Source organism: Rhinolophus hipposideros (genome assembly GCF_964194185.1).
Source record: "Rhinolophus hipposideros genome assembly, chromosome: 9".
Classification (NCBI taxonomy): domain Eukaryota; kingdom Metazoa; phylum Chordata; class Mammalia; order Chiroptera; family Rhinolophidae; genus Rhinolophus; species Rhinolophus hipposideros.
This window is the reverse complement of record NC_138055.1, coordinates 2649573-2675434: the sequence shown is the minus strand read 5'-3', so window position 1 is coordinate 2675434 and position 25862 is coordinate 2649573. Positions and strand designations below refer to the sequence as shown.

At 56.7% G+C, this 25862-nt stretch overlaps 2 protein-coding genes across 2 annotated transcripts in view; one reads left to right on the top strand and one right to left on the bottom strand.

The window, feature by feature from the left end:
• The window catches only part of GRAMD4 (GRAM domain containing 4), a 41965-nt gene extending 33311 nt beyond the window's left edge, over window positions 1-8654 (top strand). Inside the window, exons 13-18 of the mRNA XM_081060675.1 lie at window positions 1047-1204; window positions 2687-2831; window positions 3575-3668; window positions 4439-4523; window positions 5165-5233; window positions 6270-8654. Coding sequence (XP_080916801.1) covers window positions 1047-1204; window positions 2687-2831; window positions 3575-3668; window positions 4439-4523; window positions 5165-5233; window positions 6270-6374 — 656 coding nt within the window. The 3' untranslated portion in view covers window positions 6375-8654. The remainder of the gene's footprint in view (window positions 1-1046; window positions 1205-2686; window positions 2832-3574; window positions 3669-4438; window positions 4524-5164; window positions 5234-6269) is intronic.
• A 1696-nt stretch (window positions 8655-10350) lies between these two features.
• The window catches only part of CERK (ceramide kinase), a 32164-nt gene continuing 16652 nt past the window's right edge, over window positions 10351-25862 (bottom strand). The window contains exons 7-13 of the mRNA XM_081060676.1: window positions 20392-20466; window positions 19360-19512; window positions 18043-18148; window positions 16511-16587; window positions 15612-15817; window positions 14500-14708; window positions 10351-12725 (exon numbers count right to left, since the gene is read on the bottom strand). Coding sequence (XP_080916802.1) covers window positions 12653-12725; window positions 14500-14708; window positions 15612-15817; window positions 16511-16587; window positions 18043-18148; window positions 19360-19512; window positions 20392-20466 — 899 coding nt within the window. The 3' untranslated portion in view covers window positions 10351-12652. The remainder of the gene's footprint in view (window positions 12726-14499; window positions 14709-15611; window positions 15818-16510; window positions 16588-18042; window positions 18149-19359; window positions 19513-20391; window positions 20467-25862) is intronic.

The following is a 25862-nucleotide window of genomic DNA, read 5'->3' as shown; positions in this document are numbered from 1 at the left end:
TGAGGAGACGCGCGTGGGCAGGTGTGGCACGGGGAGCGGCCGGCCTCTGCTTCCCACTGGGACATCTCCCCTGCACTGCAGCCTCCAGGACGGCCCACTGAGAACTCGCTGAGTTCTTTCCTCTGCACCTCAGCCAGTGACTCTTTACCAAAATGCTTAAATCTGGGAGAAAGGAAGCCCGTCTGAAACCTGGAGACCTCGCAGGGTCGGGAGGTGGACGGGCCACCCCGAGACCGAGGTTATGGTCCTGTGCTGCCCCCACCCACTCAGCTGCGCTCCCCCAGAAAGTTGCACCCCCCTCCCTGGGCCAGACCCCGAGCCCGACCTGTGCCCTCCTGGTCTCAGTGTCCCCAGCCTGCAGCTGGCACGGGACCTGTGCACAGTACATGGATGGGGGCCGTGGTGGGGCCGGGTCTGAGTTGGGGCATTAAGTATTTGGCCTTGCAGTTCAGGGGTCTCATGGTCTGGCTACTGCCCCAATCCACCCTCAGGCCCCCAATATGCTGGTGGGTCCTTGGTCTCATCGGCTCCTTGCCTGCACCCATCACCAGGAAAACCGGGGCTGACAGGCATGTGGTCTTGGGGAAAATGACAAAAGCCCACAAACAAAATATCCTCAGAGGGCCGTGCAGGCTCATTGTCGTTTCCCCGGGGACCTGGGCCGGGACACGCGAGCTCTGACCTGGGTGAGCCCATGGCCCTGAGGATTGCCAGCCCCCCAGTCAGAGGACAGGCTGGGGACAAGTCCCCCAGAGTTTTCCTTCACCTCACCCTTATGGTTTTGGAGCTGGTTTTGTTGTTTGTTCCGACCCACCCCTGGGTTTGAGGGAACGACACAGAAGTGGATGATGCCCCCAGCTGGGGTCACGGGCCTTAGCTTCCCCTGCCCTGCATTGAGACCACCAGGGCCACTGTCCCAGACCTGGGCTCCAGGAGGCCGTCGGGGCCCTGGCCTCCTGCTGCTCACTCGGGAGTGGGGCTGCCATGCTGGGCAGACGGGCACAGTGGCTGGTCCCGGATGAAGTGGGACTGTGTTCTTCCCCCAGGACTCTATGCTGGAATCAAGTTTTTCCTCATCGATTTCATCTTCAAACGCTGCCCAAGGCTGCGTGCCAAGTACGACACCCCTTACATCATCTGGAAGAACCTCCCCACCGACCCCCAGCTCAAAGAGCGCTCCAGTACTGCCGCTGTCTCCCGCAGGGTGAGCCCGGCCTCCAGCGGGGGCCACACCCCCGTTTTGTGTTCACTGTCTGTCACCAGAGAGCTGAGGTCCTTCCGATGTCATGGGGTCCTTGAAACAACTTAGGGGTTTTCCCCGATCCCCAGTTCTGCCATGAAGGGCCAGCCATCCCTGAGCAGAGGACAGCTGCTGGCGGAGGCTGGGCTGGGAGGCTGGGCCGGTTCCCGGAGGTATCCTGCCATGTACTCAGGGAGGAGCGGGCCCCGCTGAGCCAGGCTGGCCCCAGGCAGAGGTCCGGCAGGGTGTGGAGCCTGGGGGCCTTGGGAGGAGGGAGCCCTGGCAGTTTTCGCTCTGTGGGTGGGTGCTGGGTCCCACTGTCCCTGGCTCTGATGCTTGGGCAGCAAGATGGGCCAACCTTATGCTCACAGGCTGGCACTGGGCCCATTATTTCATTCACAGTAGAAAGCTATATGGGCATCAGGCACCATGTACAGAGCCAACCTGTGTGCTCTTCTCAAGGTCTCAGACAAGTGGGGACGTTCTGGGCCTAGTAGGATTCCCAGGCAGATCTAGGAAGGCTTCCTGGAGGAGGTGGCATTGGATTGCAGAGTCTTGTGTGTGACTGTTCTCTGAGGAAAGAGTGTCTAGTGCCTGCTTGATACTTTTGTCGCTGGGAGGGAAGCTCAGGGTGAAGTATGGGTCAGGCTTCCCGGGTTCTGGGACAACAAAGCTTGTTGCTGGGAGCCCGACCTCACCAGCTGGGTGTGCAGCCAGGCATGTGTGAGCTAGCGGACGCGCTCTGGTCACACAGGTGGCCGTGGACCTGAGGGAAGAGGCACAAAGGCAGGTACCTGACTCCCTGACATGGGAGCAAATGAGGGCCCGTCCTGGCTCTGGGGTGGCTGGGACAGGACCTTCCTGGGGGTCAAGACTGCTTAGTGCTGGCCACCCTCGGGGAGGGAACAAAAGAGGGGTGGGATGAGGGCTTCCAGGATGGAGGGCAACCCGCCGAGTGTCGTGTGGGCCTATGTCTGCGCCTGCAGCTTGCTGAGCCAGTGTGTTTGTGACCTCGTGTCACGTGGACCCACTCTTTCTTTTGTCGCGGTCACATGTGTGCCTGTTGTCTCCTTTCTGGCCAGCTGTCAGGGCACGACAAGGTACGGTGTCCGTGTAGAAGACCCTTCCTCCCACTGTGACCTGATGCTGTGCATTGCCGTGCTGTGGCTGTGTGATCTTTTAATGCTGCTTTTGGTGGCCTGTCCCTGTGGCCAGTCCTGATTCTGAAATGCCACCTGATCTGCCTCAGTGCTGAGCACCTGTGGCCCAGTACCTGGACTGCGTGTGTGGGGGAAGGAGAGGGTCTCCCCGCTGGGGGCACCCCCACATCTGGGCACACACGCCTGTCACTTGTCTGTGTTTGCAGCTGTGTGTGGGGAAGGAGCCTGTGTGCGTGCCGGCCTGCCCCTCTCCACACAGCTGACAGGGCCGGTGTCCTCTTGGCAGCTGCAGACAGCCGCCTCACGGAGCTACGTGTCCAGTGCCCCAACCGGCCTGAGTAAGGACGAAGATGCTGGTCGTTTCCATGGCACCAAGAAGGGCAATTTCCATGAGATCTTTAACTTGACAGAAAACGAGCGACCACTGGCAGGTATGTGTGCCATGAGGGTATGTGACCCGGTTGTGGGGACCTCGGCCGGCTGCCTGCCTCCTTCCCCAACTTCCTGGGAGGCAGATAGAGCCGCAGGGCAGGCTCCAAGCCCACGCAGAGTGACTTCTCTTTAATAAGCGCATGGCAGGAATTCAGCGGGACCTGCCCCGAACCAGAATCCCAGCGTCTGTGTTGCAGACACTGCCCTGAGGTCTCCCCAGGCCTGGCTGTGGCCTCTTAGGTGACTTGGGAGTTCAGGTCCCTGCCCGCCTGCCAGAAAAGACCTTCCCCTAAAACTCCTAAATTGCTGGGCTCTCAGTGAACTGGGCTCTTAAAACCATTGGCGTCTGTACTGCGGGAGACCCACTGCGGAAAACAAACAGTGGAGAATTGAAGTGTTGACCTTCTCCCTAGCCCTCGTCCTGTACTGAGTTGAGGCTGCAGTCTGCTTTCTTTTACTCCGCTCTGCAAACGGCGTCCTTTTCCTTTAAGAAAGAAAAACAAAAAACAAAACAAACACTCAAAAACCCTGCCTATTTATGTGGAAAAGGAAACGTCTGTTTTACAGACTTAGATGCCACTTCCTTCTTGCCGTGCCACCGTCCTCTCACTGGACTTTACCTGATGGGGGAGAACGAATGGCGGTACATCCTTGAGAAACCAATGCTGATGGGTTGTTTCCAACATCAAATCAGAGGCGGGCGTGTCCCGTGGGAAACGCAGGGTCGGTTTTGTCCCCTTAGTGTGTGAGAACGGCTGGCGCTGCTGCCTAATAAACAGAGACCGGAAGATGCCGACAGACTACATCAGAAACGGCGTGCTGTACGTGACGGAGAAGTGAGTGACCACGAGCCGCTGGCCGGCGTGGCCTGCGGGTGGGGGCGGGGCGCGGGCAGAGGGGCCTCGGCAGGCCCAGCCATGGACTGCTCAGCCCTGCCGAGAGCCCGTGCTGCTCCTGCGGCTGTCCCCACTCCCAGGGGCCGAAAGCACTACCTCCGAGGTGGACGCGGCCTGGGCCAGGCCTGCGAGAGGCTCTGGTCTGAGTGCTCGTCATGGGTGACAGACAAGCCATGAGTGGTGTCGCCTGGAGGCAGCTCACGGCCAAGGCGCAGGCAGAGCCCTTGTCACTGTCCTTTTGAGGCGTAGCAGCCCCAAGATGGCTCTGCCTTTTCTCTCCTAGGGTGAGACTGTACAGAGAGCTTATCCCTGAGGCTGGCCCCAGGGTGGAAGGGGGGGAACAGGTACACACTTGGGGGCCATTCTCAGCCCTTGGCCAACCGTCCCCCCACACTCAACAGCGGCCACTTCCCTCCCCACCCCCTCACTGAAGGAACTGGCCGAGAAGAGCCCCGGCTGGGCCTCAGGGACGCTCCTGTGTCTCTTGTTGCATGTCTGAGGGTTGTGACGTCATGGGAACGTAAAGCAGGTTCAGTGTAGAGCGGTGGGTTTGTCTTTAAAAGCGCTGAAGCTTTCTAGAAGTAGTCTTTTACAACAGGTGCGAGGGGCTGTCTAGGGGGTCACCCTCCGCCCCACGGGGCCTGTGACAGCATCCATTTGTCCCCCGTGGCTCACTTGCGTCTGTCTGTCCCTCTGTCCGTCCCCCATAGTTACTTGTGCTTCGAGAGCTCCAGATCCGGGTCCTCCAAAAGGAACAAAGTCATCAAGCTGGCTGACATCACAGACATCCAGAAGGTGGCTGTGGCCCCGCCCTCCCCTGTCCCTGCCCCCTTCCGATTTCAGGGAGAGCGAAGCCGGAGGAGCCGCGCAGGGGCACAGGCCTGGGGGCGTTTAGTTGGAAGGTAGACACGTTTAGGAAGAGACCAGGTGCCACCTGGAGGCTCACGTGGGCACCCCTGCCCACACCAGGGCTCCCGTTCTATGAGGGCTCCGTGCAGAGCCCCTCAGCTCCTATCCGCGTCCGTGTACCTCCCAGTGGGTCAGTGCCCGGAGCCCTTGCAAGGATGGGAAGTGGGCGCAGGCAGTCAGGGGCCTGAGCCCGCTCTGAGCACTGCATCCACCCCTCCTCCTCAGGCCCCTGCACCTCGGCAGGTTTAGGTGAGAGTGCAGACAGCTGTCCCCTCTGGGGCATTTTCTCACCATTTCTCTCATGTGGTCATAGAGTGGGCCAGGTGTGTGCGGTGCCCAGAGGAGGGGCCTGCACGCACGCCGTGTGGGTGGCTGGGCCCACTTGCTTCCCCTCAGTCACAGTCAACCCCAGGCCCCATGGGTCTTGCCAGCTGGGAGATCCATGGAGGCGGCTGCCCTGGGCATGAGGAGGGTGGCACAGCCCTGGTCCTAAGAGAGGCCCGTGGTGACTCTGTGCTCATCTTCAGTACAAGGTCCTGTCTGTCCTCCCTGGGTCGGGTATGGGGATTGCTGTGTCGACACCATCGACCCAGAAAGTAAGTGCTGGGCAGGCGGGTGGCCTAGGGGATGGCGGGGTGGGCCCCGGGGATGGCGGGGTGGGCCCGGGGATGGCGGAGTGGGCCCGGGGATGGCGGAGTGGGCCCGGGGATGGCAGGGTGGGCCCGGGGATGGCGGAGTGGGCCTCGGGGATGGCGGAGTGGGCCCCGGGGATGGCGGGGTGGGCCCCGGGGATGGCGGGGTGGGCCCGGGGATGGCGGGGTGGGCCCGGGGATGGCGGGGTGGGCCCGGGGATGGCGGAGTGGGCCCGGGGATGGCAGGGTGGGCCCGGGGATGGCAGAGTGGGCCCTGGGATGGCAGGGTGGGCCCGGGGATGGCGGGTGGGCCCTGGGATGGCAGGGTGGGCCCGGGGATGGCGGAGTGGGCCCGGGGATGGCGGGTGGGCCCAGGGGTGAGGCTCTGAGCATCCCTGTGGCCACTCAGAGGCAGTGACCCGCCAGGGTTCCAGCCTGGTAGAGGGGCCCAAGACGGCCTCTACCTCCCTCCCTCTTTCCTCCCTTCCCTCCCTCCTCTTTCCCTCCCTCCCTCCCTCTGTTTCTCCCTCCCTCCCTCCATCCTTCCTTCCTCCTTCCTTCCTCCCTCCCTCCTTCTTTCCTCCCTCCTTCCTCCCTCTCTCCTTCCTTCCTCCCTTTCCCTCCCTCTCTCCTCCCTCCCTTCCTCCCTCCCTCCTTCCTTCCTTCCTTCCTTCCCTCCTTCCCTCCCTCCCTTCCTCCCTCTCTGTCTCCCTCTCGTGTGGCCACAGGAACCTCCTGCTGCATTGAGTTTGGGTCTGGAAGGCTGAGCCTCACAGGGGACGACCCAGCAGTTACTCAGGGAGGGAGGGTGGCGCTGGGGGCCCATCCCCTGCCTTGGTTTCAATGAAGCCCAGTCTCTGGGTGGGAGGGTGTCTCCTCTTGGGCACCCAGACCTCATGTGTCCCCCGTGGATTTGGCCCAGGACCAGTCAAGGCTGGGGTGGGTGGCCTTGTTTTGCACCAGCCTGGCCATGGGCTCAGTGACTGTTTCTTCCCGGCAGCCCCTGGTGTTTGGTGCCATGGTGCACAGAGACGAGGCCTTCGAGACCATTTCCAACCAGTACATGAAAATCACAGCGGCAGCAGCGTCCGGCAGTGATAGCTAGTGTTGTCTCTCCCAGGACACGGCTTGACATTTTTTTTTTTTAACAATTTGGTAGTGGGAAAAAAGTTGGATATCCTCATGATCTTTTTGCAATAATTCCCCTCGATCTGTGGTTTCTATTGTGTTAACCTGCGTTTACAGACCCCTCGCATAGGGGTTAGGGCACTCAGATGGTGCCAGCCCGCCTGGTAGGGCACGTCTCAAACACCTGTGGACACAGAGGCCACCGGGAAGGATGACACGCGGGACACACTGTCCCCGCAGCCGCCAAGCACATCTGCTCCTTCTCTGTCCGCACCTGGCCAGACACCTGGCTCTCTGGCGGCCGGAAGCTCTTCCACACCAAAGCCATAGCTGAAGGACATCAATGACAAGGGACACAGAGGCCCCTTCACTAGCCTTCACAAACGGCCAGTCGGTCTCACTCTTGCTTCAGTGGGACCCGTACCGCATGTCCTCGGAGCGCCATCTGGCTCGGCCTTTGTGGGGCTGAGGGCTGCAGCAAGGGCTGGTGGGAGGGCCCTCGTGCCTCAGGCCTGGGCCTGGCCCACGTCCGTAGGGACCACCTGTCATCTCGGCCTGGCCGGCTGTAATCGGCACCTGACGCGGATATGGAGTGTCGTGTAGGTAGGAGCATCTTTTTAACACTTTGCTGTTTGGAAAGGCCCAGAATGTCCCTCAGGCTTTCGGGGGTGCTCAGGCTTCTGTGGCTCTCAGGTGAAAACCAGCAACGGCGTGGCGGGTGCCAGCCTCCAGGTGAGGGAGGGGCTCCGGGGCTCAGGTGGGCCAAGCTGTGCAGGGACGCTTGGGAGGATACTTTGGAGAGTGACCGTGGGCAGAGCCCAGAGGTTTGTTGCCAGGCAATCTGCAGTGTTCCACGTCCCTGCACCAGCGCGCACGCGGGTGGGAGCGAGCCCCTGCCCCTTCCAGCTGGTCTGGGCCCCGCCACAGCCCTCGTGCGGGTGGCCAGGCTCGGTCCATTCTGGGGCAGCCCTGGAAGCCAGAGGGGGTCAGGCAGACTGGTGGCCTCTGCAAAGGACACGTTCGTGGGGTGGGGGCGGGTCGGCATGGCCGCCCTCCCGGTCCGCGCACTTCCCAACGTGGATTCCTCCAGTTCCTTGACTTCTCCTGAGTCCTTTGGATGTCACTGAGATTGTTGTTTTTTGAAGAAACAGAAGATTATATTTTTTACAGAGAGCAAGTTGTTTTTCTTATTTTTGTATCATTTTTCAGATGTAATTTTTACCTTTGCTCCGATCCTAATTTGCTGGTTTGGGTAAGAGATGGGTGGCACTGCTCGTCACCCCTTCCCTTGCTGGGGCCCAGGGAGCGCTTCCAGGGGAGCCACACCAACCAGCCAGATTAAGCACACACCCCGCCCCAGTCGGTGAAATCTGGGGACCTGTAGTGTCCACCTGGCTCTCGGTCACACTGGCGCTGGCGTTCATGTGATTCTGTAAGTCGACCTTCTGAGAATGAAGGCAGAACCCACTCTAAACCTTGGCTTTGGCTCCCACGGTCAACGCAGGTGGACTGGCTCTCATGGGCCCCATAGAGGCCTTGGGTACACCCAGGGGACACACCCCAGAGGGACTCCCCAGTATCCAAGGCAGGCAGGGTGGGCCTTGAACTGCCCCCAGGGATGGGCTGAGGGGCGACCCCAGCCCTCCCCTGTGGCCACACGGAGTCAGCATGTGAGTCTTTGTAAGCACGACGGGATTCTGTCCCCAAACTCAGTGGGGGATGGTCCCTGCTGTGGAATAGGGCTCCCGCCTTCGGCAGAGTGCAGTGCTTTAGTTTGAGTCCCTTTTGTGGAGAAAGGGAGATGAAAACTAACCACATGCCAGGGTGTGGTCGCCCGGCCCCAGCCAGGTGGGCCAAGAGGTGCTGGGGTGCCGGATGGGGTCCTCGAGTTGCCCAAGGGGCTGGTGGCAGGTCCTTTGGATGCCCAAGGGTGGTTCCAGGACGAGTCAGGCCCCGAGCTCCCCATCGGAAAGGACCTGGGGTTTTACTGAACTGTGTAAATCCGGGCAGAGATTTCGTTTCTGTGACTAATCACTGAGCTGGAATGAATGTTAACTTTTTTATGTCTGAAGCCTGAGTCTATTTTGCACCTGTAAATAATTGTTACTAGTGTAACTCTTGTTCAGCAACAGGGTTGTACCGGATGATGAGGAAAATCCCCCTGTAACATTTTTTTAAAGAAAACCTTGTTTGTTTAAAGAAAAAGTCTTGTATAAATTATAATTTTTATTTAAATAAACCTGAACTGCTTTGTGCTAAGGCGGGAGCCCCAGTGCATTGTGGACAGCAGGTGGCCCAGGAGCCCTGCAGCTGCCACTGCTGGACGGCAGGGGGCACTGGGCACCAAGGCACCCAGGTGAGGGGTGAGGGGTGAGGGCCGTGGGGTAGGGCCCCTGTGCACTGAGGCATGGGGGGGCAGGGACCCCGGTTCCAGAAGACAGGAGGCCGATGAGGGGTGGTGGCTCACAGACAGGGGCATCAGGACCTGGCACTGGGGGCCGCTGGGAGCGGGGCCATCGCCCCGAGGGTGTGCGGGGAGCACAGAGATGGGCAGAAGCAGTGCCTTTAGTGTGGGGTACAGGTCCTGGCCCCACCCAGAGATGCCTTCCGTGGGGGGCCCTGGGCGTCTCTGGGACCAGGGGCTACTTGTAGCCCTACCCCCAATGGCTGAGGCTGAGGCGCACGAGACCTTGGGGCTCTGAGCAGAAGGGTCCCCAGTGACGCTCGTGGCTCAGCCCGTCCGGAGACTCCCGACAGAGGGACACAGGCACCCACCCAGCCCTGAAACCACCGGCATGGAGCACTGACCTGTGCGGAGGCCCCCGAGAGCACCCAGCCTCCTGCACCCCGAGCCACACGAGCCCCCAGGAGGCAGAGGCCTGCCGAGGTCACTCAGGGAGTGTGGCCTGCTACTGTGCCCGTCGTCCGGGGTGCAGCAGTGACAGGACCATCCCTGGGGAACCTGTCACAAATTCTCAGGAGCACTGCTGCACACTCCCCAGGCGGCTCTCTGACACACGCCCTGATTTTCTAGCCCAGATACACTTCCTGGCCCCCAGCCCCCACAACCCGCACAGCCCTCTGCCCCTCCTGGCAGCACCCCCACCCTCTCTGCCCGGCAGTCAGTGCCAGTCCCTCCCTCCTCACACGGGGGGACACCCGCTCCCTGGAGGCAACCGTGGACAGGCTCGCTGATGGGCTGACACGTAACTGTTAGCCCCGTTTCCCTGTTTTACACATGTGCCTTATTTAATGTAACAGTAAGGCACACACATGCCTAAGGACTGTTTTTAAAACTTTGAGAACCATATTTCAGTGTAACTGGCTTCCTTTGCAAGCCTGTGTGGTTTAATTTGTGCGTTTCACAGCGGTACAGACGACCCCCGACTTACGATGGTTCAACTTACGATTTGACTTACGACACTCTGAAAGCAACACGTTTTGTGGAAACTCGAATTCAAATTTTGAATTTTGATTTTTTCCCAGGCTAGCGATACGCGTACCACGTTCTCTTGCGACACTGAGCCACGGCAGCAAGGTGATTTGTCCCAATTTTGCTAATGTGAGGTGTCTGAGCACGTTTAAGGTGGGTAAGGCTAAGCCACTGTGTTTGGGAGGTCAGTGCATTAAGTGCGTTTTCCACGTAAGGTATTTTCAGCTTGTGACGGGCGTGTTGGGACGTGACCCGTTGTAAGTCGAGGGGCATCTGTACTGAGAAGGCGCCTCTTGGCTTTTCCTGGACGGTACAGGGAACAAAAAAAAAGGCCCTTAGGTGCCCCTTTCCTGCAGAAGCCATCACTCTGGCTGCAAATCAGAAGGGTCACCCCAGGGGGGAGAGTCTGGGTGACAGAAAGGGGACAGACAGGAACACAAAGGGAAATGAAATTATTGTTTTTGTTGTCGAATCACGATTCTCTTCATAAGTACTTACTGTTTATCGTATAACAGCCAAATTCTGTCCAAAGTAACTTTATTTTTGTCTTTTCAAACATATCAGAACAAATACGTCATTTTCTAATCTTGAAACCAGCAAGATTAGAAAGGAAATTAAGCGACCCTTCCAGCCATATTCCAGTGACACAGAGCGGAGGAAGGGACAATCACACCGGTTGCCCAGTGACGGGCGGTACATCACTTCGTAACTAGAATAAGCAGGAATAAGATCAGAGCATAACTGCTGCCTCGTCATTTCTGCACCAGTGAGCCAAAGGAAGTCAAAACAGACTAACCCTTGTAAGTGATCTTAAGTTTTCACTATGTAGCCAGGCGTTCTGATGATTTTTCTTAAAACCCCAGTGTACAGGTCTTGTGGTTGCTCCATCTAGAGTCTTCGTGGCGGCCTCAACTTCCTGCGTGGGGAAGGTACTTCCATCCCACGCAGGCTGTCCACCGTCACACAATCTCCAAGAACACTTCCCAGGTTTGCAATGTCAGCATGCAGTCGGGCCACACTGCCAGAGCCATTGGGGAACCATGGGGCGTGGCTGGGGTTCTGGTCCGACAGAAAATGCTCACTCCCTGGCCTGGACTGCTTTTCTACAAGTGGCAGCGGATTTCCAGGCGGACTAGTGCACTGGAAATGTTGACCAGGGAAGACAAAGCCTAAGGACTGATTGGGGAGACCTTGTGACCTAACACGACTCCACTCAGCGGTCGGGAGGGGCTGGGGACACCCCTCCCCCACGAGCGCCTCACCAGCAGGGCCCACCAGGCTCCACGGAGCTACCAGTCCTGCATCTTTGGTTTCTTCGCACCCAGGAGCAAGCATTAAGAATAGAGGCAGCCTGTGTGTATCTACTTTTTACACCAGACTTTTCATCCACCCACAATTATTAAACCGTTGGCCTTGCACAGTTTCATAATGTGGTCTACTAAAAAAAACCACTGTTACAGCTGCCCTTGTGTCTGACTGGGTGGGACTGCAAGATGAAATAGGTAATTTCACGTATACTTCAAAATATAAGTCGGTGCAAGTGATTTCTAAAAATACATGATGTCTGTCAAAAGCTAAAAAGACTAAGTGAGCCTACATGAAGTGAGGGCCTGTCCCGAGGCCATACCGTGTACAGAATCGCCTTCTGTGACAGTCGTGCGCCCTCTCCTCACAAATCACAACTTAAGCTGCAGCGTGTAGCGCCGACAGAGCTGTTCTAGATAGGCCTTGCGTCGGCCCGGAGGTGAACACGCACCACAGGGCCGCAGCCCCGGGCGGGGGCCTTCTCAGGACCCGGGCGCCGCAGGCAGCAAACCGAGACGAGCGGTGACGCCACCGACGTACTATGCTGCTCGAAAAGGAGAGCCCTTCAATAACTACATAGGAATAAATGTGAAGGTAAGAGGAAAATCTGGACCACGCGTAGAGACTCGAGGGCTGCACCAACATAACCCCTGGAATGCGGGGACCCCCAGGGGCAGGGTGTGAAGTTTACAGAGAATTCACAAAGTGAACTTCTTACTGCACGCCAGCTTCTTTCCATGTCCCTCAGGAATCCCAGCTATGTCACCTACTCTGTGTCACTACAAAGCACCGGCATTGTAACTTGAAAACAGTCAAATGTGTGCCGGTGCTGGGCATGCTGCCCGTTCCCAGAACTCACGACCTGCTCCTGCCACCAGCCGGGCTGTCTCAGGAGCACCACGCGATGGAAGCGCGAGATGAGCGTGAAAGGAGGAGTTTCGGCTTCGTGCCCTTCTCTCTGAAATGGTCCCGTGTGGTGCTGCCTGAAGGAAGCAGGGTTACGTTGCATTGTAGTTGCACAGCAGGAGGGATCCAGAGAGTATCCTAAGTGAGCTCAGATGAAAGGTGAGGCAACAGCGTGGCTGCTTCCCACAGCCTGCCCACGAGCGACTGCCGCGGTCTCCCAGCGCGGATCAGAGTGAACACCTCGTGTCCACGCAGACACATTGTGCCACCTGGATGGAGAACACTCCTATTTATCGCCCCTAAAATTATTGCAATGGGCCACTAATGGGCAGTTTTAAATGCTGCGCTGTCTGTGCTGTTAAATATAAGAAGCCCCCAAATCAACAGTTGTAAGTTCTGTGAAATGCAACCCCAAGAGTCACACAAAGCTGGAAATGCCAATGCGTTCACAAAACTTGACAGAAGGTATCCTTTCTAAAATCAAGATTTAACTATCAAAAATAAATTTCTAAATGTAACCGCATGTATCCACATAATTGGTCTGCAGTATTCCCTTGGTTTTCACACTTCTGAGCACAGTGAGAATCTGGCGGGTGGTCCGCGACAGCACCTCAGCCGCAAAACTCTTGCTTCGAATTCTCTTCGATTCCTCGTGCGAAGAGCCGGACCAGCTGGCAGTGGACCCTGCAGAGACAAAGGGCCACACTGAAACCCTGCATGTCCCTGACTCCAGCGCCACAGCTGGTCAAGGGCGCAGGCGCTGCTCATTCACCAGGGACAGTGGGTCTCACCGTGACTGTCTTTGGGTCCAGCCCCGCAATGACTCACTCACACTCCCGAGAGACCTGTTTTGTAAAGGACAGCTGACACGGCCACATGGAAACCCGGGGAGCAGAAGACCCAGTTCTAATTCCAGCACCCCACTCGCCAGCAGAGTGGCCCCATGTATCCACTGGGCCCACCTCGGTCTCATCAGCACCCAGCTCGCAGGGCCCGGGGGACCATATGTGGGGCACCCCCACCGTATGACAGATGTGCAGGCCACTTGCAGTCACGAAGGACAAGTGCGCCCCACGCCAGGCAGAGCCCAGGCGGCTGAGGAGCGGGCCGAGGTCCCCTGGAGGCCCCCACCATGCACGATGGCCTCCAGACCGGAGCCATAGGACCCTGGCCGGCATCACCACCTCCTCAAAGGTGTTCAGTAATAACCCCCGTAACTGAGGGACTTGCTGCTCAAGGCTCGGTAACATCTGTCAAGATTTGAAGGACATACTTCCCAGATGCCGCCCCTAATTTTCAGAGTATCCCATTTCTCTAGTAAAACCAGAAGCCAGCATTAAAAAAATTCCATTTCCTTCGCTTGTCACGTGAGTCCACAGATGCCAATCCCTGCGAGTACAACTGGCTTGGTGGGTTTTCCTGTGGCCTCGTGGCCGCCTCTCGTCCACGGACATGACCTGGGCAGTCACTGCCACACTGACCACGTCCTGGCCACGAGAACGGGGAGCACGCAGACGTGGGACTGGGGGACATTTAACAGACTGCTCCCCTCCGACAGCTCTTCTGGACACTGATAGTAGAAGAGTTTTAAGGCTGCATCTGGGCCCCGCCGCTGGTTGGTTGAAAAGCCACTTAACGTGGAGGACTATAAAGAAGGCGTGTAGGTCCCCTGCAGTGCTGGGGCTGCGGGCATCGGAGGGCACACCCGTCCCCCTCCACACGGTGGCCTGCTGGCTCGCTGTCGGGCGTGATCTGCTCTGTTATGGTCAGTGAGTGTCCAGTTGGGTTTCCTCAAAGTAGACCAAGATTGGAAGGACGTTTGCAAACAATACAGAATGCTTCTAGAACTTGACATTTATCCTCTAATCTCCTGTAATTTGTATGCCCACGCCTCATTTAATAGCCTTTTAAAAAAATGTGTCTTTCCATGGGAGAAAAACGTCTGCACTCGTATTTCATCCGATTATGTAATATGTATTACATACACGACCTGTGATATAATCACAGGTTCCTGATACGAAATGCAGTGAGCCCCAGTGGGTTTAGGGAGGACCCACCTCCCACACTCCAGCGGCCAGCTGGCGCCTGCCCCGGGGGAGGCGCCGCAAGCCTGTAACCCCCGCACTTAGCACCTGATGGCGGCAGCAGCCTGGGCTCCGGGTGAGCGCTGTGAACCCAGGACTCAAGGTGGCCACAGAGGCCGTTTTGTCTGTTTGTTTGTTTTGTTGGGAGGAGAGAATGCCAGGCGAAGACATCAAGGCCAGTGCACGAGGAAGAGGAACAGAATAAAATGCAGTGGCTTCAGACACCTGTGAAATGACGCAGGCGGCAGCTTCTTCCCCAGAAGAAGGCCGTGGCCTCCGCGGGGCCTGGGTCAGGCTCACGCCCCAGGATGCAGTGCTCACCGGTACACACGCGGTGACCAGGGCCTGAGCTCGAAGGCTGCGCCGACACTCACCTGACCTCGATGGCCGAGCTGTTCAGAATCTCCCCGTCACAGTTCCAGGAACTATTGGCGACGGTGCAGCAGCACGAGGGGTGGTGACTGCAGATGTGCCCAAACCGCTGCTTCCGCTGCTCGCTGAGGTCACCGTCGTCGTCCTCCACGTGCTTCGACACAAACTGGAATTTCTTGATGCGATAAACTTCGACAAAAGCGAAGTCGAACTGGCAAGAGAGGAGAAGGTGTCCTCACAGGTGCTGTGCTGGGGAGGGTCAGCCTGTCCTCGGAGTGTGCGCAGCCCTCCTTGAGGACAGGGCCACTGCAGTGCTCTGAGCCGCTGCGTCCAGCTCCCTGCACAACTGCAGATGAGAAAACCTGACACCCGCCTCCCCAGGCTCTCGCAAAATACTTGTACTGCTGTTGGAAACCTCAGCTCATCCACAACGACAAACGTTTGTAAAGAACTCTGGCAGCTCACTGGCAGTGACCTGTAGAATTCTTTATCGTTTTGACAAGTCACTTAAAAGCCACTTAAAAATACTAGTGGACTGAAGGCAGTTTTTGTGACAGGGAGCCACTATTGTCCCTTAACCCTCTGGAATAAACTTGCTTCTCTTTTCACCAAAAAAAAACAAAAAAAAAACTGTTTGACTAGATCTTAAATACAAGTTTAAAAAATGTGTTTACTAAAATCAGAGACTAACCACCAGTTCCAGTTCCCTCCAAAGTGTCAGACTCGGTCTGTCCTGCTCTAATGACACAGACGCCAGAGACGATGGACGTCCCCTGGGAGCGTCTGCCCACCTGGGAGCCCCCTGCCGGTTTATTGTAAGCAACCTGACCTGCGAGGGCAACACAGAATTTCACTGTCATTTTGTTCTGTTTTTAAACAGAAGGAGAAATGAGAGGACATGTGTAAACATTCACGCCTCCTAGTTTCTGTGCTCAGAGGTTTCATATTTTTAAATGAAATTTTACAAGGAGTAATTGTGACTGACAGTTGAAAATGGGGAAACACAAACAAACAGTCTGCCTTTCTTTCCCCCGACTTCAGTGCTGCGCTCACGAGGGACGCCCCGAACAGAAGCGGCCCCAACACAAATCTCGTGGCGACACACCACCCTCACCTGGTCATGCTGGTTGGTGTGCCGGACGAGAAACCTCAGGAAGTTGAACCGGGAGCATTTCCGGATGAGAATGAGGTCTGAAGACCCGTCTCCCAAGTGGGCGGCCGGGGAGAGGCCCCTGGGGCTCCGGGGACATGCACAGGACATGTTTGTGGCGTTGATGGCCAGGAACTTCCCGCAGATGACTTTCCACTCCTCCACCTCGTCTGAAGCACAAAGAAGACGTTACCCTGGATGTGAGACAGCGGGCGGGCGGGAGGGCGCCCCGACGACATGGACAGGGCAGTCTCTACGCCCCCCTCTGGTTTGGACACTCCAGGTCTCACTCTGGCCACGGACGCTCGTGCGATCGACTGCCATCAACACAAGGAATGCCCACAAAGAAGCTGTGTGACCATGCTGCGCCCAGAGGGTCGCCTCCCGAGGGGCAGAGCTGTGTCACTCGTCCTCACGTGGGGACTTTCGGACGATTTAGAACAGGGCTCACGTAATCTGGCTCGCCATCTGATTTTGTGTGGCCTGTGAGCTAAGAATTTTCACATTTTTAAATGATTGGGGGGGAAAAATCAAAAGCAAAATACTTTGTGACCGATGAAAATGATATGAAACTTAAATTTCAATGTCCATAAATAAGTTTATGGAACACAGCTGTGGCCATTCCTTTCCGAGCGGCTGGCAAAGCCTGAAGGTCTCAGGGAAGACGGCCACCTGGGCTTTTCTACAGCCTCTCTCCCCAGAAGTCTGGCCAACGGCAACCATCTGTTGCTGCCTGAGGCTAGAGAGAAGCCGTTGTGCGGGGCAAGCCCGGAAAAGGGAAAGGGGGGCAGTGACAGGAGGCACTTCCAACACGGAGAATCCTGACACGCAGTGAGGACGGGCGTCTGTTCAGGAGACGTTACCCGCGTTCTCTAGGCCGTACAGCGACTTCTTCTGCTCCTCCTCCAGCTGCTGCCGGCTTTGCCTGCACACAAAGCATCTGAAAGACAAGAAGACCTCCTCTGACGATGGGATACATGTGCTGGGTGCAGTAAACATTTTCCTTCTTGTGTCATAAAAACTCCAACGTCAAAGGCTTAGCTGAAGTATTTCTCCTGCACGCGAATTTCAATTCTCGCCATCAGATCTACATTTAAAGTCACGCATGTCCACGTGTCCTCCGCCGTCTGTAAACACTGTAGAAGCAGAGAGTCCCTGGAGGCCCGTGCCTGAGAGCCGACCTCGCCCTGCCATGGGCATGGCAGTGGCTGGAAGAGCGTCCAGAAAGGCACCGACCCCCCGAGCCTCCGGGCCGAGCCTGCGTTCGCTCGCGTGACATCACGGTGACCTGTGCAGGCGACGACACGCAGCGAGGAGCTCAGGGCTAATGCAGACCCCAGCCGCCGGGCTCCACGGTACCTGCCGTCAGCCCCGCTGGACCACGCGCCCAACAGGACAAGCGTTCACACTGGCGCAGTCGCTGAGTGTGGCCACGCCGTGGCTCAAATACCATGTACAGCCCCAAATTCTTCTCTTCAGGAAGGAAGGGCCGGCGGAAGGACTTAAAGGAAAAGCACGGATCCTTCAAATCCCACGCCCTCCTCATCCTCAGACCACGGCGTAGGGGCCAGATGGTGGACAGACGCTCCGCTCTCCTCATGGGCCACTGGGCCACTTGACTGATTCTAAGATTTATTTCAGGTTCTGCTTTAAACTGGTCACATACTCCGAACTGTATTGGGGGTGCACCGGGTGACAAAAGCATCGCTGCTGCTCATCCACGTGTTCACACGCTCAGAGCCTGCGATGGCAAAGCCTGTACAGACTCCAGCCGTCACTGAGTCCTCTCCCCTCTCCGGGGGCTGCTTCTCCCTGTGCCCGCTCCCTCTGCTGGGTGCTCAGGGGCTCAGGGGCCCTTCCTCACTGCAAAGTGGGCACCCCTCTCACCCCTTTGGAGCCAGGGTCTCTGCTGTGGTGGGGATAGGAGGCTCCACGTGCATCTCCTGCTGAAAACGCCTATTCCGTCCAGTCACTTGGCCCACGGTCCCGTCCAGTGTCCAGCATACACAGCTATCGCTAAACTAGTTTTGTCTTTCGTCGTTTCTTGCATGGATTTTTCATGCCCCCCAAAGGGGGCAAAGGAACCCGACAGGAGCAGGCAGCATGATGTTACCCCCCCGCAGTGCATGAGGTGGCCTCATCCCAGCACTGGGACCCCCCTCGTGTCCCATCTGTGGCACAGGGACACGTCACTGGAGGGGTCCGGTGACACACCCTCTCCTCATGGCATGTGTGAACTGGAAAGTGCTACATTAACCTGTGCTCTCGCTGGGCACAAAGTCCAGAGTCCCCAGCCTACGTCTGGAAAGTACTTGTCACCTACTGCATAATAGGCCCAAACCCCGCGCTTTATTTCATCCTGTTGGTGACAGAAACACGTCAGCAACGCGCTTACCCTGCCCGGCACGGTTTCCTATCCCTTGGAGACCCCACTGTGTGCTGTGCCGGCAGGAAAGACACTGTCCCTTCATAGCAGTGGTGTGACAGGAAGGTCTTCAAACCTGAGGACAAAGCGAATGATGACACTGGTTATCAGCTTCAGAATCATGAGTGAAGGCAAATCCATCTAAAATGCTTTCTAACAGCAGCGCGCCTGCCGGGGGGCGGCACGGAGCACCAGGGGAAGGGCAGGGTCCCACCCTCCGGAGCTGGAAGGGAGCTGGCTGCAGGGCCAGCACCGTCCGAGCCCCAGAGTGACGGAGCTGGAAGGGAGCTGGCCGCACTGGGCGGCTGCGCACCAGGGCTGCTTTCAGCGCTGGCACAGTGGCCATGATGGTGACGCCACTGTAGCCCCACGACTGAAGCCTCCCAGGCCCTACCCGTCACGTCACCATAGTGTGACCAGTACTGGGCTGGCTGGTGCGGGGCCACCGGCTCTCGGGGCAGGTCTCAGCCTCGTGCCCATAGACCTGGACCTGCCCGGCCTGTTCTACCAGCACCCAGCACGTGGCTGGCACTCTGTAACTGCCTGGCCTGGGCACAGACAGGTCCCAGTCTCCCCCGGGTGCCCCCGCCCACTCCTTTCCCCACTGGGTCACTCTGGCCTCGCTCCCTTCCCCTCCCTACCTCAGGGGGATGCCCTGCCAACTTGGTTTCTTGCTAAAGCGAAGGGCGGGCAGCCAGATCCCCACACGGGAGGGAAGGGCATGACGTGGGCATGTTTATGTTATAATTTTAAAGCCACACTATAGTTTTGAGTAGAACTTTTTCATGCATAAAGCTCAACAAGTTACTATTCGTCTCTCCCCAAAAAAGAGTTTCGATTTCAGGACTTGGAATTATTCAATCTAATTTCATACAGATTTACCCAAAAATAACTACAGAGGGCAGTGCTCAGACAATGACGTTCATTAGATAGGGCCACGGAAGTCATCCCAGCGACAGGAGTGCCAGAGTCTAAATTCTGTACCCTCTCCAACCTCTTTCTGCACTTGGTGATGCCAATGGCCCTGGGCCGTGCAGACTGTCACTTGCAGTCGCCTCGAAGCAATTTCCATTTCTCAGTCCCACGCCGTGTTCAGACGAGGAGACCCGCCTGTGACCGAGGGGGTTCTCAGGGTGCCTGGGGACCAGCCGGGCTCTCGGCCACCCGCAACTACAGGGGAGCCTGGTCCCTGGTTTCTGTGTGGCCAACCCCTTGTGGGCGCCTTGCAGGTACGATCAGGTGAGGCGTGTACACACCCCTGGTTTACCGCGTGCCATTCTGAGTTACCTGAGAAGTCGTATCTGATGAGACCCATCCACCTCTTCTTCTCGCTGTCCTTGATGATGTCACCGTAGAAGCCGTAGCCCAGCAACGACACCGAGTACCGCAGCAACGCCCCGCCGTGGTGCACGGAGGACACATCCATGGACAGCGAGTCCCCTGTGGGCAGAAGCCGCCCGGTGGGAGCCGCTCAGTCCCCTCCCTGCTCCTGTCCCCGGTGCCCTGCAGGTGGGCTCATTAAGACATGAAACACGCGGAGGCAAAGCTGGGGTCTGCTCGAGTCAAATCCCCAAAACGGGTTTGGCCACCCGTTCTGGAGGGGGGAGCCACGAGCGTGCCCAGGAAGCTCATTCAGTGTCACTAATGGGCTTGACAGTGAAGAAAGGCATGTGGATTTTAAAATATAAAATCACAAATGGAGTATTTGCAAACACAGCGTCTCCATGACTGGGTAACACGGGAGCAGCAGTGTTATCAGGGACAAGGACAGGGAGAGGGCCATGAGCTTGTCACATAGGTGCCCTGACACATCCAAGCAGGTCAGCGGCCACTCCTGGCTTTCTGATCCTGTGACAAGTGGTTTCCTGGCCTTAGGGACACGCATTCTAGAGCTGCGAGGGAGAAGAAACAGGACATGGAAAGAGCACAGCAGAGTGAGGGACTCTGGCCTGGGCAGGCCTGCCCGACGGGGTGACGAGAGTCTGAGCCTGAATGGAGAGCAGAATGCAGGGCGCCACATGAGCATAGGACATATCCGGGACAGAGGGACAGCCTGGCCAGTGCACGGGGTCACCGAGAGCCGGCTGGGTCACAGGGTGCCTGGCACCCCCCAAGACTCTGGAAGGGCCTGGTCACAGTTTGTTTTTGAAGGAGCCCTGTGATGGCCGTGGGAAGATGGGATGAGATGGAAGGTGGCAGGGAAACCACAGACCCGAGCCCTGCTGGCAGATGGGCTGCAGCTCCGAGGACAGTGGCTCATAAGCCTGTCACTATGCACAGAGCTGCTCACTGGGTCAGTGACGGTTGAGAGGGACCTACCCACGATGATGTGCAGCGCTGATGTTTCTGCGTCGTTTATGCCAACCGTCGAGTAACACACACAATCTGTTGACCCTAAGGAGGGAAAAAGAAGGTCCTTGAAATCATTACAGTAATTTTAGAAAATTGTAAGCAGGTTTCCAATTAAGTGCGTGGTAAGCTCTTCCTTTTCCTCCATGGCCCTAGAGTAAATAAGGAATAAATACAATTTCCCCACAAAATGAATACTGGAAATGTTGAGGTGGACTCAGCAAAAACCCTGGACTGACCTTGCAATAATATCAACTAGCTCCTTACAATCTGGGGGAGCAAAGGCCCCTGGGGATTGCCAGCAGCGGTGGCGGTCGGGCACCAACTCTGTGTCCCCGCTCGCAGCAGCGGCCCTCAGGCCCTGGACCACAGCAGTGCAGGGCTGCAGGACACGGCTGCAGTGGGAAAGTGCACGCACAGCACACGGCTCATGAAGGCCGCAGGAAAGCACAGGGAGACTGCACACGGCCACGAGCACCAGTCGAAGAAACGCACTTCAGCTTCTCCGTGTGCCGGGTTAGAGACGCAGAGCCCGGCCACCCCCAGCGGACAGTGTGCGGGGACAGGCGAGCACACGCCTGACTGCAGCCAGGGCCCCCTCCTCCCGCCTGCGTCCTCATCTGTAGAGTGGGGGTGGCCTCCGTGTGGCTTCGGAGCAGCAGCTGCACCTGTACCAAGGGCGCGGCAGCCATGCTCCTGGGCTTCCCTCGCTCTGTCCTGCTTCTAACGGGGTCGGAACCCAGGCCGCTGTTCTCAGCCTGAGAGGGCAGAGAATCCCCATTTTATAAGGTTCCTGAACTCCAGGCCCCGAGATTCTGACTCAGCAGGTGTGGGACGGGGCTGAGCAACCTGACTGGTAACAGGCCTGCCCAAGAGTTGAATAAGCTGTGTGACAGGACCTAGAACTGCACAACGCTGCCACAGGCCACGGCCCATCAGGGTTAAGCCACTGAACACTCTCCAAGTCGCGTCCTAAGTGACATCCGATGACGCCTGCAAGTTCACGGTCCCGACAGCTGTGTTAGACCGCAGGCACCTTTGTTGTCAGTCAGATACAGAACCTGGTCCACGTTAAGGTCGGAATGGAGGGCTCTTTGCTTAATCGAGGCTGAATATGGTCTGACGGTACTTTACGCACACTCACACATTTTAATAGGTGTCATTTTCTTTTTTGTTAATCTGGATTTGATGACATCTCATCCCCAAAATGAGCCAAAAAGTAAAAATATTGACGTGAACATTTAAGGTTCTAGGAGTGACTTGTTCTCAACATGTAATTAACAGTATCTAAGGAAAATGACGGGTTTCCGACTACCTCCCCCACCCTCCTCTTTACAGTTAAGGGTACACATGTAAACACTTCTGAGACAACAAACTGCAAAAGAGCCACTGCATTAACTTGAACCGTGCCCGGAGATTGAGGCCTTCATGTCCGTGAACTTTCTGGAAGTTCCACAGAACCTGTGTGTTCCCCTTATGTGCCCAAGGCATTGTTTACTTTCTTCACAAACCTTCCTTTAGAACAAAAGCTGATCAGACATCCAGCTTCCCCTGCATTTCATCAGATGTAACTGGTGTCTTGTAGTCAGGGAATTCAGCAATGACCGCAAATAGAAATGGAAACAAGACGTGTTCGGTTTCTGTGCTGCATCGGACCAGGACCTCTGAAGCCCATCTCTGCTTCTGGATCTATCTAGACTCTACCTGATCTGTATTAAGCAGACATTAAAGGAAAGACGGAAGCTTTATATGGGAACTTCAAAGAGGGCTCTGTTCTGGGGAAAGCCAGTGTCTGAGTCCCCACGCTTTACAACCACGAGAAGGACGGGCCCTTCCGAGGACCATCTCAGCCAGTGTGACGCATCCTCTCGTGTGGGGGCGAGTGGGCAGGACAGGGAAAGGCTGACCGGCCTTTCTGGTCAGAGGTGCAGCCCTGGGCCCCACTCCAGGAGGCTGGAATGGACGTGGCTTATTTGTCCAGAATCCAATTTCACACATTTGGTGGTAGCCACAAACACCTCTATCAACAGAGTAGATGGTGCAGAACACGGGGCGCTGGATTCTAGAAATAAAGCACAGGACACAGGGGGGCCCTGTCCCTGAACGGAGGGACACACACTATGTTATCCGGTCCTTCTGCAAGGAATATGGTAGGGAAACTGAGTTTCTAATAGGTCTTAGGGATTATTTTGCTGAAAACCCGGATTTTTAAGGAAGATAATCAGCTCAGTTTACTTCTACTCAGAATCCTTCACGGGGCCGCTGCCCCCCAAACCCCTGCACCGCGCCCTCTGTGTGCCTCTTACCCACCTGGCTCACGCACCTGGCCTCCGACAGCACCTCCCACAGCCACGCTGGTTCCTGCCTTGGGGCCTCTGCACGTGCCACTCCACTGCCCAGAATATCTTGCCCCAGAGGCAGGGCACTGCCCTGCAAACCTCAGACCAGTGTCACCCCTCCAAGGCCTTGCCGCACGCCCCATCTGGAATGACGTGCTCCCCACGCCCCACCACGCTTTCTTCATTTCTCATCCATCGTCCCTGATGGCCCAGGCCTAGGGACATCCCTCTGTGCTCTCAGACTTCTGGTGTAGCCCCGAACCACGGCACTTACACTCGACTGGGTCGGCCATGCCTGCCTCTCCCTCCCACCGGCACCAACCACCTGCACACGGGCCCCCTGGTCTGGATGCTGCCCCCTGGGAGCTTGGTGGCCGGGCCCAGGCTGCAGCAGGCAGCAGGCACACCACTCTCCTTGAAATGACACCTGAGTATACTACCATCTTTCTGCCTCATCCTGCCCAAGACAAGACACAGCCTTTCCCAAATGAGCACAAGAAAGCTCAGTCCCCAGGTGGAGTCTCCCTGCTCTAAATCCCAGGACGCTCTGCTCGAGCTCAGTGCGTACCAGAAGTGAGTGTGCACCCTCAGTTCCAGCCGCACGAGGGTTCCTGCAGGCCTGGCACGTGACAGCATCGGGACTGGTCTCCGGCACTGAGTCAACTGACAGACGGGGCTCTGCAGGGCTTTGTCAGAGACACCTGGTGACTTTCCTGTTTCAGTACTGGAATCCCGATTGCACTTTCCTCACCAGGCTCATGTGGTGAGAGCTGATAAGGGGTACAGCTGGCTCCCATCTGCCACCCTGTGCACCAGCTGACCCTCCGCATGGCCCCTGACCTCTCACCTCTCAGAAAGGCCTCCTGGATTCGCCATCAAAGGAAGCCCCTTCTAGGTACTCGTAAGAACCCACTGCCCGGCAGCCTCTTCTCTGCAGTAGCCCGCAACCGGAGACCCTTCATGCCCTCATTTGTGTGTTTGTCTGCGGGCTTCTCAGCAGGCAGAGGCAACGGCCGTCTTCTCTGCTGAACCCCAGGCCCAGAGCGCACACAGGCCCCCCCGCTCGGCCCATGCTGTGGCGGTGCGGCAGGGCCCTGCCCCGCACTCAGGACACTGCTGGGATCTGTGTCCGCGCGTTAGGTCCTGGCGCTCCCATCAGCAAAGGACGATAAAAGGCATAAAGGAAAAACAGATCAGAACATAGAAAAATAAAGTTCATGTAGTCCAGAACACACCACAAACAAACTGAAAACAAGAAAGCTTAGTTTGGAAGAAAAGTTGTAAAACCAACCAAGGGTGAATATGTTTAAAAATAAACAACAGTACAATCAATTAGAAAAAGACTTTTCCTGACTGCGGGCAGGGCTCCAATGCCCTCCTGGGAGGACCTGTGAGCTCACTCCAGTGCCCTGCACCTGCATCCCTGAAGTGGGACAATTATGGCGCTGACATCACAATTGTCAGGAGAACAAAAGTCCCGGACGCGAATCATGGAATGTTTACCCCAGCCTGACCCGCGAGTCACTGCTGCCGCCCAAGCCCAGACAGCAGGCCAGACAGGAGCCTCACCCTGCTGCGTTGTTTGCAAAACCCTGAACCAACAACACGCAGGCCTCGCCCTTTACTGAGCTGGGAGTTTTCAAAGAACTAGGTCCTTCCTAGAAAGATGCAGAGCACGCTGAGCCAGCCCCCTCTGGATACAGCCCAGCTGCCACCAATGCACCGAGCACCTCATGTCTCCTGACTCCCAGCTCCTCCAGGTCTGGGCGACAAAACCGCCTGCTCCCCACAACTGCACTCTAGGAGCTCCCCCATGCCTGCCACCACCCACCCATCACCAAATGTTCAGTTCTTTAAGAGCAGAAACTGTCCCCCCAGCTGCTGGGCTCTCAGCACCCCACAGAAAGCAGGTGTTTGGGGGGCAGAACAGAATTCCTTCCAAACACACACCTGTGGCCTTTTCATTGGTCATAACCAGCACTCGGAAAAGTAGCAGTAATGGTGTGATTGGTAAAAACCAGTTTAAATAAAAGAATAAACCTGAAGGAAAAACCAAGAACGATATTCCTAGTGGAAGTGGCCCAACTGCGGGCAGCCTGCTGATAAGGAGAAAATTCTGGGATGTCCTGAATTAATTACAGCGGTCGGAGAGGGAAGGTAGAGACAAGAGCGGTCAGTCACTTAGCTGTGGGCCAGACCAGCCAAAGCCTGTGCACACTCCCGAGTGTGTGTGGGAAGTGACTTCCAAGACTATCTGAACGGAGAGACGAGCCAGGCGCTGGACCCAGGACTCTGCAGGGGGCTCTGCACGGCCAGCCCAGCAGCAGCCCAGCCCCTCACCCACCCTTTGTCTACAGCTGCTGTAAATCCTCTTCCTCCACTACCTGTGTGTAAGAACACTCGGTCTCTCCTACGGGGAGAAAAAGCGGCCACCTAGCAAACCTGACAAGCTCAGGGGAGGCCTGCATGGCGGGCCCTGCAAACTCAGAGACAGAAAGTAACCACATAGGATGGTCTGAACATAAAAATTCCTAACTAAGTTGAGTCATGGCCGGTAGTCACATCCTAGGCCTGTAGCTTCCTTGACAAAGGTCAACCTTTACCTTAAGCGAGCCCGTCTATTATCTTTGCATCGAAGATAACAGACCCGTGAAATGTCAGTCATTGACAACATACCCTTGGAATGTCAACATACCCTTGGAATGTCAGCGGTCCCTTTTACCAGACCGCTCAGAGTGCAACCCTCTGCGCCAGAGCACAGACCTCAGAACCCTCGTTATCTTGTTCCCCACATACCATCTCTGTGCTGTTAAGGATCCTGCACCCACCAATGTGAAGGCAGCATGTGTCTCTCCGTCTTACTTTTTATCCCATCTGAGATTTCCTGCTTTGCTTTCTCCAGCCCCCTTAATCTACCACTCGTGAATTTCATGTAACCCTCCTTATGTCTCCTTTCATTCCAATGTATAAAATAAGCTGCAAAACTGCCATTCTCCAGAGCTTTTCTCAATCTGTTGAGATTTTGCTCCCTGGTAACTGTTGTCAGTTTGGCTCAACTCAACGCATAAACACTCTGCACGGGTTTGTTCCGTCCCACGCAGC